The sequence below is a fragment of the Montipora foliosa genome, chromosome 4, assembly GCF_036669935.1.
Source record: "Montipora foliosa isolate CH-2021 chromosome 4, ASM3666993v2, whole genome shotgun sequence".
NCBI classification, from domain to species: domain Eukaryota; kingdom Metazoa; phylum Cnidaria; class Anthozoa; order Scleractinia; family Acroporidae; genus Montipora; species Montipora foliosa.
Window position 1 is genome coordinate 40,357,100 of NC_090872.1, and position 13,204 is coordinate 40,370,303.

Here is a 13,204-nt window from a genome sequence, read left to right on the forward strand (position 1 = left end):
GAATAAATATAAAGGATTTGTGTGAGTTTATTCCCCAGAGCCTCGAAATGATGTGTTTTGTTTAATGTATCGAAAGTGGACTATTACAAAGACTTTGAGTATTATCTCTCTAAATGGAGGGTGAAGGATAGGCCCATATTTTAAACATTATAGTGGCATAAATATTGTAAAGTTACGTTTGTTCTAATGATAGCCATTTCATAAGTAAATAAAAGTTTACATTAAAAGCGAATAATTATTTTTGTTGAAAGTGTTTCACGGAATTTCAACCACCAACATCATTAAAATTCATCATCAAATAAAGAGGTGATCAATATCAATATTTACGATAGGACCCCCAAATATTTGGCAAAGGGGTCCTCTGGATCCCTACCCAGTTAAACCTGGTTGCAACACTGATGATGAGAAGTAGTATCTAGACAGATCTGGTTTCAGAGACCTTGGAGATTCAACATTTTAAACCACATAGAAAATTATAACGTGTTGCAGCTTAGTTGACTAAATCAACACCTTTGATGGGCTTGGTAACTCAGTAGTAATCAAATTCTGTGTACAGCAGCAAATGCTGTTTACCTTAAAGCAAAAAATGGCCATCTTTTATACTTTTTAGATCTGGGAGCTCGGAAGTGGCAAACTGAAACTTTCCCTTACTGGTCACATTAGCACTGTCCGTGGATTGGCTGTTAGTCCAAGGCAACCTTATTTGTTCTCTTGTGGAGAAGACAAACAAGTCAAATGTTGGGATTTGGAGTACAACAAGGTGAAAGCCTTTAGAAGTCTCATTTTAGTAGCTTTTTCAAGGTATTATTTTGCACATTCTTTTTTTTTCTGGTGCAGAAGAAAGATTTTGTTCTTTTTTGCAATTAGGTTGTGAGACACTATCATGGTCACCTAAGTGCAATTTATTCTTTGGATCTTCACCCCACAATAGACGTACTGTTCACCTGTGGCAGGGATGCAACAACCAGGGTAATGTAGCAATGTAGAACAAACACAGATAACCCCTCTTTTTCGAGCTTTTGTACAGTTTTCTAGTGTCTTGGGCCCAGTTGTTCAAAAGGCCTTTTACGCTAATCCCAGACTAGAAATTAACAAAGGAGTTTACATGTATTTCTCCACTCCCAAATGCTGTTCAACGCTGATATTTAGCAAAACTTTACATTACAAAAAGTCAATCTTGTTTGGTGTTAGTGACTTAATAGGGGTCATTATGATTTTATTTGTTAGGAAAAGGGTAATAAAATTGTTGTTGCATTTGTGAGACTTGTTGTTTTGCTGCTTATCCTCTGACTTCATTCAATAATTTTCTTTTTTGTGACTCTCTTTTTTTACTCTGGCCTTAAGGTTCTGAGTTGGAGATTTGGCTCCTATTCTTTTTTTTTTTTTCCTTCTTTGATTCACAGTTTTCCTGTAATGCATTAGATTTCATATGCCAATTACAATAACAACATAAATTATTAATAAATACATGTAGTTAACTATGTTAATTTATTTCTTTCAAAGTGCAATTGAACATTTTTGTGCAAATGACTTTGAAAAGCCTGCAGACGAGCAGGACACATTGTCCTGCACATTGTGCTTTCCATTTGACGGAACTGACTGGCCAGAATGGGTATTTGGGAGGACTAACTCTACAATGCCTTCAAATTGACAAATTTTGAGGATGATATAAATGCATACATGTTCTCCTCCAGAAGAAGTCAAGGGATTATCATGCAAGTGTTCCTTCAAATTGTTGCATTTTCTTTCCAAACTGACAGGTGTGGCCGGCCAGTTCTGACAAAAGGAAAGCACGCCTAGATAAATGACGAGGCAGCTCCTCACGAGTTATAATAGCTCAATGAGTAGAGAAAAGCAAGACATGCATGCAAGGAAAAATACTTAACCATTCTTGTGGTAGAGAATTATCCAAAGGTGGGAGTTGTAGGTCAGACAACACACAAAGAGCTAAGAGCTTTCCTCTGCCACATCCCTGTCCTATTTTCTGTCATATAGAGCCCTTTCTGAGAGCAAGAAAAAATATTAACTCATCTTCGTAACTTGGCCAATGTTCCTGCGAATGGTTGGTAAGACTGATAAAGGTTTTCTTCCTTTGCAGGTTTGGGACATGAGAACAAAAGCATGCATTCACACGTTGACAGGTCATACAAGTACAGTAGCAGTTGTGAGGTCACAAGCTGTAGAACCTCAGGTTAGCAGCAGTTGTTAACTTATTACCAGATTTATATTGCCTTTTTAAAAAGGGAGTTGTGCTTGAATTCTGGGCACAATTTAAGCAAAACAAAGTTGTTGTAATCAGTGAGCAAAATGATGTATGAAATGAATCATTTATTGAACTGCGGATATGAAGCAAGTGAAGCCATGATCCTTACAGTTATGAATGCAATTTAGCAATAATTATTGTTTAGAGAAGGCTGAAAATTTCAGGACTTCAACGGGGTTTGAACCCATGACCTCACAATGCCACTGCGACGCTTTAACCAACTGAGAGCTCTATGAAGTCACTGATGTGGGGAGCTGGTCATTTGTGAGTTCAAATGTTCCTGTTATGAATGAATCAGTGCAATATATGATTCATTTCATACATCTTTTGTTCACTGATTCATTCATCACAGGAACATTTGCACCCACAAATGACCAGCTCCCAATATCATTGACTTCATAGCTCAGTTGGTTAGAGTGTTGCACCGGCATTGCGAGGTCATGGGTTCAAACCCCGTTGAAGTCCTGAAATTTTCAGGCTTCTCTACACAATTGTTAAAATTGCGTTCGTAACTGCAAGGATCATTATAATAGCTTCACTTCAAGTTACTATAATGTTGCATAGTCAGCCACATTTCAGTAGTCACTGAACTGTCAAAGTCATATTAACCCATTGACACCTACAGTTCCCCCAATTGACGAGTAAAATCGTATGGCATTAGACAGAGTAAAATCTATAAGTCACTCTCAGGTGTTGAAGGGTTATACTACCCCCTTTCACACTTTCTCTCTCTCTCTCTCCACTCAGGTTGTAATTCATTCCAAAGAATTCAGTGTTGCTATTACTATTTATAACTTGTTGTTAACTGTTGGCTTAAAAAGACTAAAGCCTGATGAATTCTTCATGTTTAGTGGGCCCCTGTGTCTTTCCATTTCCAAAAATGACATTCAGTTTGATGTTTGACGTTTAGGTCATAACTGGAAGTCATGACTGCACCATTCGCTTGTGGGACTTAGCAGCTGGTAAATCTAAAGTTACCTTGACAAATCACAAGAAAAGCATCAGGGCATTGGTCTTACACCCAACACAGTGAGTGGCACTAGTTCCAGAATACATGTATTTTACTCTCATAATTCAGGCTGGGGCTTTAAGTTTACCTCATTCGACCTTAGTACAAAAACTAGCAAATTAATCATAAGATGTGTAATTTCTTTGTGTTTTATCCTACTTGTTAATGAGTTCAGTTGCCATGGAGTAAAGCATTGCTTTATTTTTCACCAACGTTTTTGTGGTCTGCATGAACGATTTTTACCTTCACTGTTGAAAAAAACTGAAAAAGGCTGACTATTTTAGCTGGAGTAGCAGAATAATATTAATGGAGTGATAACTCACCCACAGTTAGATTCCGTCTAGCAGGATACATGTAAAACAAAAAAACTGCTCATCATTGTTCTGTTAAGTGGCCAACATTACTAAGATAGAACTGCTTATACATGTAACGGGTAAATAATACCAGCTTATAGTTGGCGCAGTGGAGAAAACCTTTATAACATAATGATAAATCCATTATGCTTGCATTACAACACTAGCAGCACTAAATGGAACTGGAAAAAACAGTTTTTATTATGACTTTACTTTCAGCATCCCTTAAGTTTAACTCTACATCTGACTGTATGAACTAAGTCAAAGATTAATAACTAAGTTAGTATGTGTAATCAAATGGCAACTAGTAAAATTAGGAAATAATTTAACACGCGTTTTGTCAAAATTCTGATAATCAGAATTTTGACAAAACGCAAGTGAAATTGTTTCCTAATTTCATGAGAAAACCATTTGATTACCTTTTAATGTCGTGGGTGACAAATTATGCTCACAACCGTAATTGTAAAATCGCTTGAGTACTTTATCCAACTGCTCGGGAAAAATCATCTCCAGGTTTTTCTCAAGGCTATTTTCGTCACACCAATTCTCAAAAACTCTCACCCAGTTAATTGTACTCTTTCACGTATTTAAATTTTCTGCCGCTTCTTTTAATTTCGTAACTTCTTCAATGGTCACTGTCTTAAATCTAGACGCCATCTTGGCTCTGATTGAGATACAAGAGATGTTACCGTGGCAATTTTGTAATTTCACATGTGAAATTATAAATTAACGCTGAAATTTTGCGCCTAAATTAAGGAGTAATTTGTCACCCATGACATTATTGTGGTAATTATATGTATGGCAATTACAGTTAAATAAACATAATTGTTACATACATTTTTTGAACTCCACGTACTTAACAAAATTAATGATGAAAACCAGCAACAGGACAAACAAAGAACCCAAGAATAAAAACATTTGATTGTGCTTTCTTATTATAAACAGTCACCTTTTCATTGCATAAACAATTCACTTGCATGGCAACTGTTTGCATTCGTAGGTTTGCATTTGCATCAGCATCTCCTGACAATATCAAACAATGGAAGTTTCCAGATGGTAATTTCCTTCAGAATCTTATTGGACATAATTCAATTGTGAATTGCATGGCAGTAAATTCAGATGATGTCTTAGTGTCTGGAGGTAGGTACCCGTACCCTAATTTTATTTAGAGTTTGCATAAAGATTGAGTGGGAAATTCTGTTCAAATGGGGTTTGGCTGAATCACTGAAATATTTTTCTTATTGGTAAAACTATGGGCACGTTCTTTTGGTACGATTCCGGAATAGGAATAGACAGTATTCGTGTTCTTTTGGGACCCATTCAATTTTCGGAATGAATGGAATACTATTCCCTTCATTCCGCTCCCAATAGCAGAATGAATGGAATGACCGGAATACTGTTTCACTCTGAAATTATATGCAGAATATGCTTTCTTGTGAGAAAGTTATGGCAGGAAATGATATGCAGTCGGACGGTCGCCTGCCGGCGGCTTGAAAATTTAAAACTGAATGGAATAGCGACCCAAAGTTTCTACGGTAACCGTAGATGCGGGTGTGCTGGCCTCTGTTCTGTTTCTTCATTGGTGCTAGAACAAAAAGAGCTGTCAGTTTGTGTTATTCAAAAAAAGTGCCCTTGCCTTGTCAAAAGAAATGAGGTTGACATTAATTGGTTTGTACAAAAACCACGAACCATTTTTCAATGAAAACTACAACAAGCGGAAGAGCATTATGGAAACACATCTGCGCAACGCAAAGCACTTACAAGTACAAAAAATTTTTTGGTCATCTTCCCCCTTAAAGTTTTTAGCAAGTGAACCAAACCGAAAAATCAAGGAAACTGCCAAAAACCTTTACTTATGGCCTTATTTCAACATACTTTTCGTGTTCCAAACTTTCAGGAAACCTTTTTCAGTCACCATGCCAACGCAACTGGCGCATGTCCAGACACAATAGTGCCCAGATCACTTCGCCCAAAAAAATATTCTGTTTTCATAATTATTTGTGTTCCTTTGCGAATTGATATTCCTCATATTCTGTTATTCCTGATCTGGAATGAGAATAGCCAGGATATTCCCAAAGGAATGCACCCTATTTTTGCTTTTGCAGGTGACAATGGGACCATGCACTTCTGGGACTGGAGGACTGGGTACAACTTTCAACGTTCTCAGGCCACAGTGCAGCCTGGGTCTCTTGATAGTGAGGCGGGTATTTTTGCGATGACCTTTGACCTTAGCAGCAGTCGACTTATCACATGTGAAGCCGATAAGACCATTAAGATATATAAAGAGGATGACACAGCTGTAAGTTCCATTTTTGTTTGTTTGCTATCAGTTAATTTGCTGCTTGAAATTCGGAAACTATTATTTTGGAATTTAGAGTGGTCCTTATTAACTCATGAGGAACACTTCGAAATGCCCCTGGTTTCACAAAGCAGGGATTAGGTTGCTTATCAGCCTAATGCTGTTCACAGGCAAAATGTCAGATCATCCCATGAATTTTGTTCAAGGAGCAACGAAAAGCAATCATAATTAAGCAGTGCTCATAATTAGTGATTGTCTGGTTGTCCCATACGACCAGAAATTTTAACCAGGTGACTAGATTTGGTAAAATGAAAAGGTTGGTTGCCCAAAGAAAAGACAATGGACAATCCAGCCAAAAAGTGAATTTGAGTTACCTAAGCTCGTCGCTTTTCTATTGTCAATGTCCGATAGTAGTGTGTAGTTAACTAAACAATAATAAATTTGCCGCAGTTTAGCATTTTCCTGTGTTTTGAATATCTGTGGTGATTACAAAAAAATTGTCAGATTGGAAAACTCAGACAATGTCACAAACTTGTAGCTGGCGATGGCTTTTGATAATGCAAAAAAAACCTCCAGACTTCCACACAAAAACACAGGCGCATACTTATAACTATGGGATACTCAAGCTCCAAAGCCATGTGATTGCATCTCAACACACATGCATTTAATCTTAGGGGTTTCCTAATGGGCAAACAAACATTTCAGGCCGACCAAATTTAATGGTTTAGTCGCCCAGCTTTTGGAACAGGGACAGCCTGGAATTTTTTTTGTTAATTTCAAGCACTGATTAAGTGAAGTATGATTGTCCGAGGGACTGTGGTCCTGAGAGGGACTCTTTAACAGTCTTTCTCTCACCTGGACAGTTGTTCTTCATTTAATTATGCTGGGTTCAAACCAATTATGAAAGAAAAGTTACATGTATACATGTATTTAGTAGTATTTCCACTTTTGACTTAAACGAGAGCTGAACTTGATAGCCTGGCAAATTTAGATGAGAATCAACCATGCTTTGGTACAAAAAATGGCATGAGACATGTAAACAATTAACTCGAAGGCTCCCAAAAAACCACAACCATTAGTCTACACTGTAATCTTGCTGTCCTTGCTGCAGCACTATAAATAAATACAATTAAATTTTTCCTTGCCTTGTTTTAAATAGTGTTGTTTATTTTATCTTGAATTTCATTACTTCTTGTGGCATGTTAATCTACCTGCCAGGTGATTCTTTCCAAATCTTTTTTATTCAATTGAAAGCCTTGTTGTTAACTGTCAAAACTGTCAACCTTAAAACAAGAAATTTATTTATTTTCCTTCATACATAATTGCAAAATACAAATGATAAAAAATTTTAATATCTATTTATGTTGTGGTTAACTGTACAAGGGCTAGCCCTCCTCTGAAATTGATGCAATTGTTATCCCTGTTGCTAGTATTAAAATTTCTGACTTTGAGAAAGCAATGAGAATTTACCTACCACCATTTCCTGTCTCTTCCAGCAAGTCAATACATTTTAAGTGTTTGTATCAATCATGGTTTATCTTTTCCCTCAATCCACTCTCCTCTAGCAACACCCAAATACCTTTACTGAAAAGGCAAGATTTTTGTAGCAGAGCTTAGTCTGTCCAGTTTATACTGTACGTGCATAAATTTTAGATAACTTTTCTCAGGAAACGTTAATGAAACTCTTTATTACTAGTAGTTACAAGTTGAAAATAGGGAATTTAATACTATAAAGGCACTGGTCAGCCAAATTAATGCTTTACCTCCTGAGAGGGCAACCTTACACTTGATGATTTTATGCATCAATGGGGGAAGTTAGAGGTCATAAACAACATCTGCATCTACTACTGGTATGTTTCCTTTAAGGTGGTGCTGGACCTTAGTGTCAAAAGACCACATAGTGTGAAGTGTGCTTACCGGTAGTCTGTATCCACTACACATACATGGCATAGTAAAATTATTAGATTGTGTGTGCTTTTTCTTTAACAGAGCGAAGAAACACATCCTGTGAACTGGAAACCAGAAATCTTGAAGAGGAAGAGATATTAGCCTGTGTTCCAGTTGTTCCATTTATTTGAACAGGTCTTTAATGACACCAAAATGGAAAAAATATAATTCTCCTATGCACCATTGCAATATCACAAAAAAGTTATATACATGTACTGTACAATGTATGTTGAAAGATCATCTAAACACCTTGAAAGACATCAAACATTTTTATCCTAACTGTACATAGCTTCTTTGTTCAGATTCCCATCAGAACAAGAGCGATTTGTAAATAGGATTGCATTTTGCAGGAACTAACCATTTTTTTAATAAACTGCTTTTCCACCAGTTGTTAAACAAGCAGAAAGGAAGATGTATACACAATGATGTCTTTTTTTTTCCCTTTTTGTTTTTTCAAGAAGCCTAGGTTGCCCCAGGAAACAATACTTGTGCAGGGGAAAGGGTGGTTAGTATTCACTGGCAAATACTAAACAAGAATTTCAATAAATTGAAAACCAAGGTCATTGTAGTCCCTTTTTACATGAGATTGTGGGTAAATAAGGTGCCCCAGGACGCCCCCAGTTGAGAAGTAAAAATTGTCTGACGTTAGACAGAGTAAAATCTGTTAAGTCTCACTCCCAGGAGTCAATGGGTTAAAATGATATCGAAATGTACAATTATTTACAGAAACTGCTCACATGTGGCATTTGTACAAAACTACTTTACAGGAAGTTTCTTTGATTTATACATACGGATGTGCCCCTTTACCGCAATAGTGTGAGAATGCTATTTAGCATGTAAGTATGTGCTGTTCCAGTTCACTGTTATTTTGCAAGAGCTGATTAAAAATCTTTTTCTCCTAGGAGTGACACTTACGGATCTGTCTTACACCAGACAATTGTAATTATCAGCGGATAACCCCCTAGGAATATGTGTCCCTGCTAAGGAAGGGGGGGGGGGGGGGAAAGGGGGTCAACTCTGCTTTACATTTGTAGAGTCACTTAGCCCTACAATTGAAAGGAAGGATGCTTGTTGAGATGCTTGGGCCTTGGCCTCACTAAAATGGCCGCCATTTTAGTATTCTTTTGTTTGATTGCAAATTGGCCCTTGTGGCCTCATTCAAGGTTAAATATTTTTTTTGAATTTTACGTTTGAAAGCGAAGCCAAACAGGGCAATTTGCAATACTAAAATGCAGCCATTTTGGAATAAGGTGTACATATATTCATAGGCAAAATCATCAAGCAAAGAATTCTGGAATAGCTTTGTTGACATGAACTGTAAAATGTGTACCCAATAACTTACCATTCTTCTAAGTGATGATTAAAAGTAGCCAAATTTACCATTACTTTAGTGGAATGTTCCTGGAATTTCTCAACTGTCACAAAAGAAGTTTTCAGTGAAACAAGGTGTCACTAAACTTCAGAAACTTGAAATTATCAGGAATGAGAAAACTTTTTGCAAAAAAAAAAAATAGAGCAAAAATCATAATTTTTTGACAAAATTAATAGAAAGAAAATAGAACATTATATCGGGCTTCAAAGGAGTATAAACCCTTAGAAAATCTGAAAGCTACTAAGGTGCACCGTTGTGAAATTAAGGACATAGACCACTTTCATAAATGGCCACCACCTTTACATTCTTTTGTATTTATGTTAATCTGACCTACTGTAAGATAAAGGTAAAGTCTGCTTACAAGCCAAGTGGCCCATCAGGCCGGAGCTTATCCAGGTTTCTGTAGCATGAAGCGACTAGGAGTATTTCTACTCCCACCTGGATGGGATGCCAGTCCATCGCAGGGTTACCCCCGGCATTAAATTCCCTGGTACCCATTCATACACCTGGGTGGGGAGAGAGAGGCACAGTGAAAGAAAAGTGTCTTGTCCAAGAACACAACACAATGTCCCCGGCCAGGGCCCGAATCACTCTATCCAGAGTCAAGCACACTAACCATGAGGCCACGGTGCCTCCCAACAATCGGACCTACTGCCCTACAAATATTCTACAATAGGCTACTTAACAATTAGACCCGTAGCCCGCAAGGACTACGGGTCAATAGCCCATGAGGCGAAGCCGAATGGGCTATTGACAGAAAAGGCAATGATAAAGTTAGCAAATGCAAGTTGAAAATATCTTTATTTGGAAATAAAACGAAAGAAAGCGTCTCGCTTTTCGCTACTCGAGGACTATTACTAATAGTCCTCTTGTAGCATAGCCAATCAAAATGCAGCATTTGCATTAGTCCACTAGTTGGGTGATACTAAAAAGGCATATTACCATTACACAAAAGAATATTTTATTTGGCCATCATTATGAAAGAGGTCTATGACTTGAATCAGTGTCGCCTAGTTGGTTTGCACATGGTTAGAGGTCAAACACTAAACTTTCAGCTGAGGCTAATAAATGGTTCAAGATAATAAATCTGTCACCTCATTTGTCAACAATAGACCATTTTACAGTTGTAGCTAAGTTACCTGGCCCAAGAATGGAAGCAAGGCTGCTGGTGACCCTGCTTTGATACAAACCTATGTGCTTTTGTAATGTTAATGTAGACTGATTAGAATTACAACAACACAATTTACATGATAAAAGCAGTGAGGTCTGTATCAATACAAGGTCACCGGCAGCCTCGCAGCCATTCATAGGCTAGGTCACTTAGCAAACAACTGTAAAATGGCCTATTATGCAGAGTATTTTAAAATACTTCATTGGGTATTAAAGGGGCTATGTCACATCGTTGACCACTTGAAAATGGTAACATAAAATTCCTTTACTGATAAAATTATCGTTACATCACAAACAAGGTGATTCTGAGCAAAAACGACCTTTATCCAGGCGATTTGTCATAAACTTGAAAGTTGTCTGTTTTTTTTTTTCAAGATTACCCATAACGCAACCCGTCTCAACCCTGTTCATTTGCATCCGTCCATGCTTCTCTTTTCTTTTGCTGCATTTCTTTCGTGTTGTTGAACAGTTTAAAGCGGTTATTGCAATGTTTCATTCCACTTTTTAGGCGTTTTGGGTGTCATGAAATTACATCATTTTGCATGAAATATCCCCTTTAAGGGTTGGATGTTTGAGGAAGCACATGGCACTTCAATGCCACAATATTTTTGCAACAATTCAGTTCATAGCACTTTTTTGGGGGGAGGAAAATGTCCATTTGAAATTATTTATTTATTCCTTCCCTCACTCCCTTATTTTCAAAGGCTTGTCCTTTGTTTAACCCTTTGACGTCCAAACCGGCCAGACTTTACTCTAACGCCAGACGATTTTACTCGTCAATGGGGAACCCCTGCGAACTCAATTTTTTTGTTCTGTTCATGTCTGGCTTTTTTTGGGCCAAGCAAAGAAGCATCAAATCACTGTTCCAAGTTCCCAGGAAGGGTATTGTCATCATTTTCACAATTTGGTTATGTGCTCTCTTTTTGGTCCTGTTCCAATGAAAGACACCATTGCTGGATCCTCTCAGGTCTGCACTTGTTACAAACAACTTTCAATACACTAAAACTTGCACCAAAATTACATTTTTATATTTTCTGGGGTGTTCAGTCTTCTTGGTTCATTTAAATGTGAAACTGAAAACACCTAAGTTTTACACAACTGAACTTCTCAAATTGGACCAGCCTCATTCGCTAAACACACACACATTTGGCTTAAAACCCTTTCAAGCCTCCTTGCAGGGAACAGTTTCCGAGTGGACCTAGATGTTCAATGTCTGTGAGAACAACATCACCCCTTAAAAGAAGTAAACCAAGCTGTTAGCTCTCACAAACTAGCATGTAGCAGACAAACAAGAAGCCAGAACCAATATTATTTAGGCAAATTTATTTGTGCAAGTTTTATCATCAGTTAAGATCGCGGACGTTCCTTCTTCTCCTTGAACAGAGCGAGAAGTGACACATTGGCAACCTTCACAACCTTAAAACGGACACCAGGAATATCACCCACAGCATGACCACTTCTTCCAAAACCAGAGATGAGAACTTCATCATTTTCTTCTATAAAATTAAGACACCCATCATTTGGTACAAAGGCAGTGATCTTCTTGCCATTCTTGATAAGTTGAACACGCACGCACTTTCGGATAGCAGAGTTTGGCTGTTTGGCTTCAACTCCCCTGTTAAAAAAGAAGTTTAAATCTGGTCTTCAATGCTCTGTACCGTTTCAAGCACCGTAATATGCTGATTTAGCAACAGAACGGGAACGTCAGTGGCGACGGCGCGCGCAGAAAAAACACCAATGAGAATTCAGAATAGACTCAACTCTTTTCTTCTCTATTCTAAATTCTCATTGGTAGTTTTCCTGCACGCGACGTCGCCACTGACATTCCCGTTCTGTTGCTAAATCAGCCTAATTACATGAGAAAGTCCTATTTGCAAGCAAATGACACACAACAGGAGAGATAAGTAGAGTTAAGATTTCCAATTTATGAAAAGTTGCGTAAACAATGTTTGTGAACATTGAGTGACTGGCATTATCTGCTGTTATCGGCACAACAAGAGCAGGCCATCCAGTGATGATTGACACAATAGTAATATTCCAAGGGGATAGCACTGACAAGGCACTGTTACCTCAACAAGCCAGTGACTCTAACCTTGGTCATATTTATAACAGCATCATTCCTCAAACAAATAATTAGTGTACAGTAAAGAAGAAAAACATGCTTTTGAAAATAATATTGTGCACACAAGTAATAACAAGTTGGATTTCAAGGAGTCGTTGATATCTCCGACTACAGATACATGTAAATTTGATTTCATACCAATTGCTGGTTAATTAAGGATTAAGAAATAAAAATTACAACGTTTGCATACAACTTTAAGTAACCACTTACACTTTCTCAAGAACTATTCCCTTAGCATGAGAAGCGCCACCGAACGGGTTTGCCTTGAGAGCAGTTCCCAAATGAGCCTTCTTGTATCCTTTGTCGTGCCATCTTTGCTCACGGCGATGATTTTTCAGTTTACGAGCTGTTCTTAAACCTCTTGGCTTCCCTGTTGAAAACGCATGGTAATAAAACAGAGTGAATTTAGCAAATGTGATCCTTATTCCCATTTAACTGCCAGCGAGTTTCAAAGCTTCTGTTGGGTAAAATTCCACAACACGTGTAAACTTACCCATTGCGAAAAGAATGGTCTAGAGCGCTCGTCGGGAATATATACCAACTATTATGGGATGAGTCAAAGCTACCCATCATCCACCAGTCAGGTCAATCTCGTTCCCAGGGTCTCTCTTCTCGGTTCTCAGGTACAAGCCGGGTGTTTACGCGGGAAATTGCTGTTTGTATAAAATC

General features: G+C 37.8%; 2 protein-coding genes and 1 non-coding gene across 3 annotated transcripts in view; 2 read left to right on the forward strand and 1 right to left on the reverse strand.

Moving 5' to 3' along the window:
* Nucleotides 1-8,430, forward strand: part of LOC138000797 (pleiotropic regulator 1-like) — a 25,569-nt gene extending 17,139 nt beyond the window's left edge. Inside the window, exons 8-14 of the mRNA XM_068847447.1 lie at nucleotides 611-760; nucleotides 868-969; nucleotides 2,099-2,191; nucleotides 3,174-3,292; nucleotides 4,626-4,765; nucleotides 5,731-5,924; nucleotides 7,914-8,430. Coding sequence (XP_068703548.1) covers nucleotides 611-760; nucleotides 868-969; nucleotides 2,099-2,191; nucleotides 3,174-3,292; nucleotides 4,626-4,765; nucleotides 5,731-5,924; nucleotides 7,914-7,973 — 858 coding nt within the window. The 3' untranslated portion in view covers nucleotides 7,974-8,430. The remainder of the gene's footprint in view (nucleotides 1-610; nucleotides 761-867; nucleotides 970-2,098; nucleotides 2,192-3,173; nucleotides 3,293-4,625; nucleotides 4,766-5,730; nucleotides 5,925-7,913) is intronic.
* On the forward strand, nucleotides 2,656-2,728 carry Trnaa-ggc (transfer RNA alanine (anticodon GGC)). The gene has a single exon. It is a non-coding gene; the product is annotated as a tRNA-Ala (tRNA).
* Nucleotides 8,431-11,742: 3,312 nt separating the features above from the next.
* LOC138000799 (small ribosomal subunit protein uS12) lies at nucleotides 11,743-12,981 on the reverse strand. Its single transcript, XM_068847450.1, has 2 exons — nucleotides 12,746-12,981; nucleotides 11,743-12,028 (listed from the first exon to the last, which is right to left on the reverse strand). The coding sequence occupies exons 1-2, from the start codon at nucleotides 12,964-12,966 to the stop codon at nucleotides 11,761-11,763; spliced, it is 489 nt and encodes a 162-aa protein (XP_068703551.1). The 5' UTR covers nucleotides 12,967-12,981; the 3' UTR covers nucleotides 11,743-11,760.
* Nucleotides 12,982-13,204: the final 223 nt, after the last annotated feature.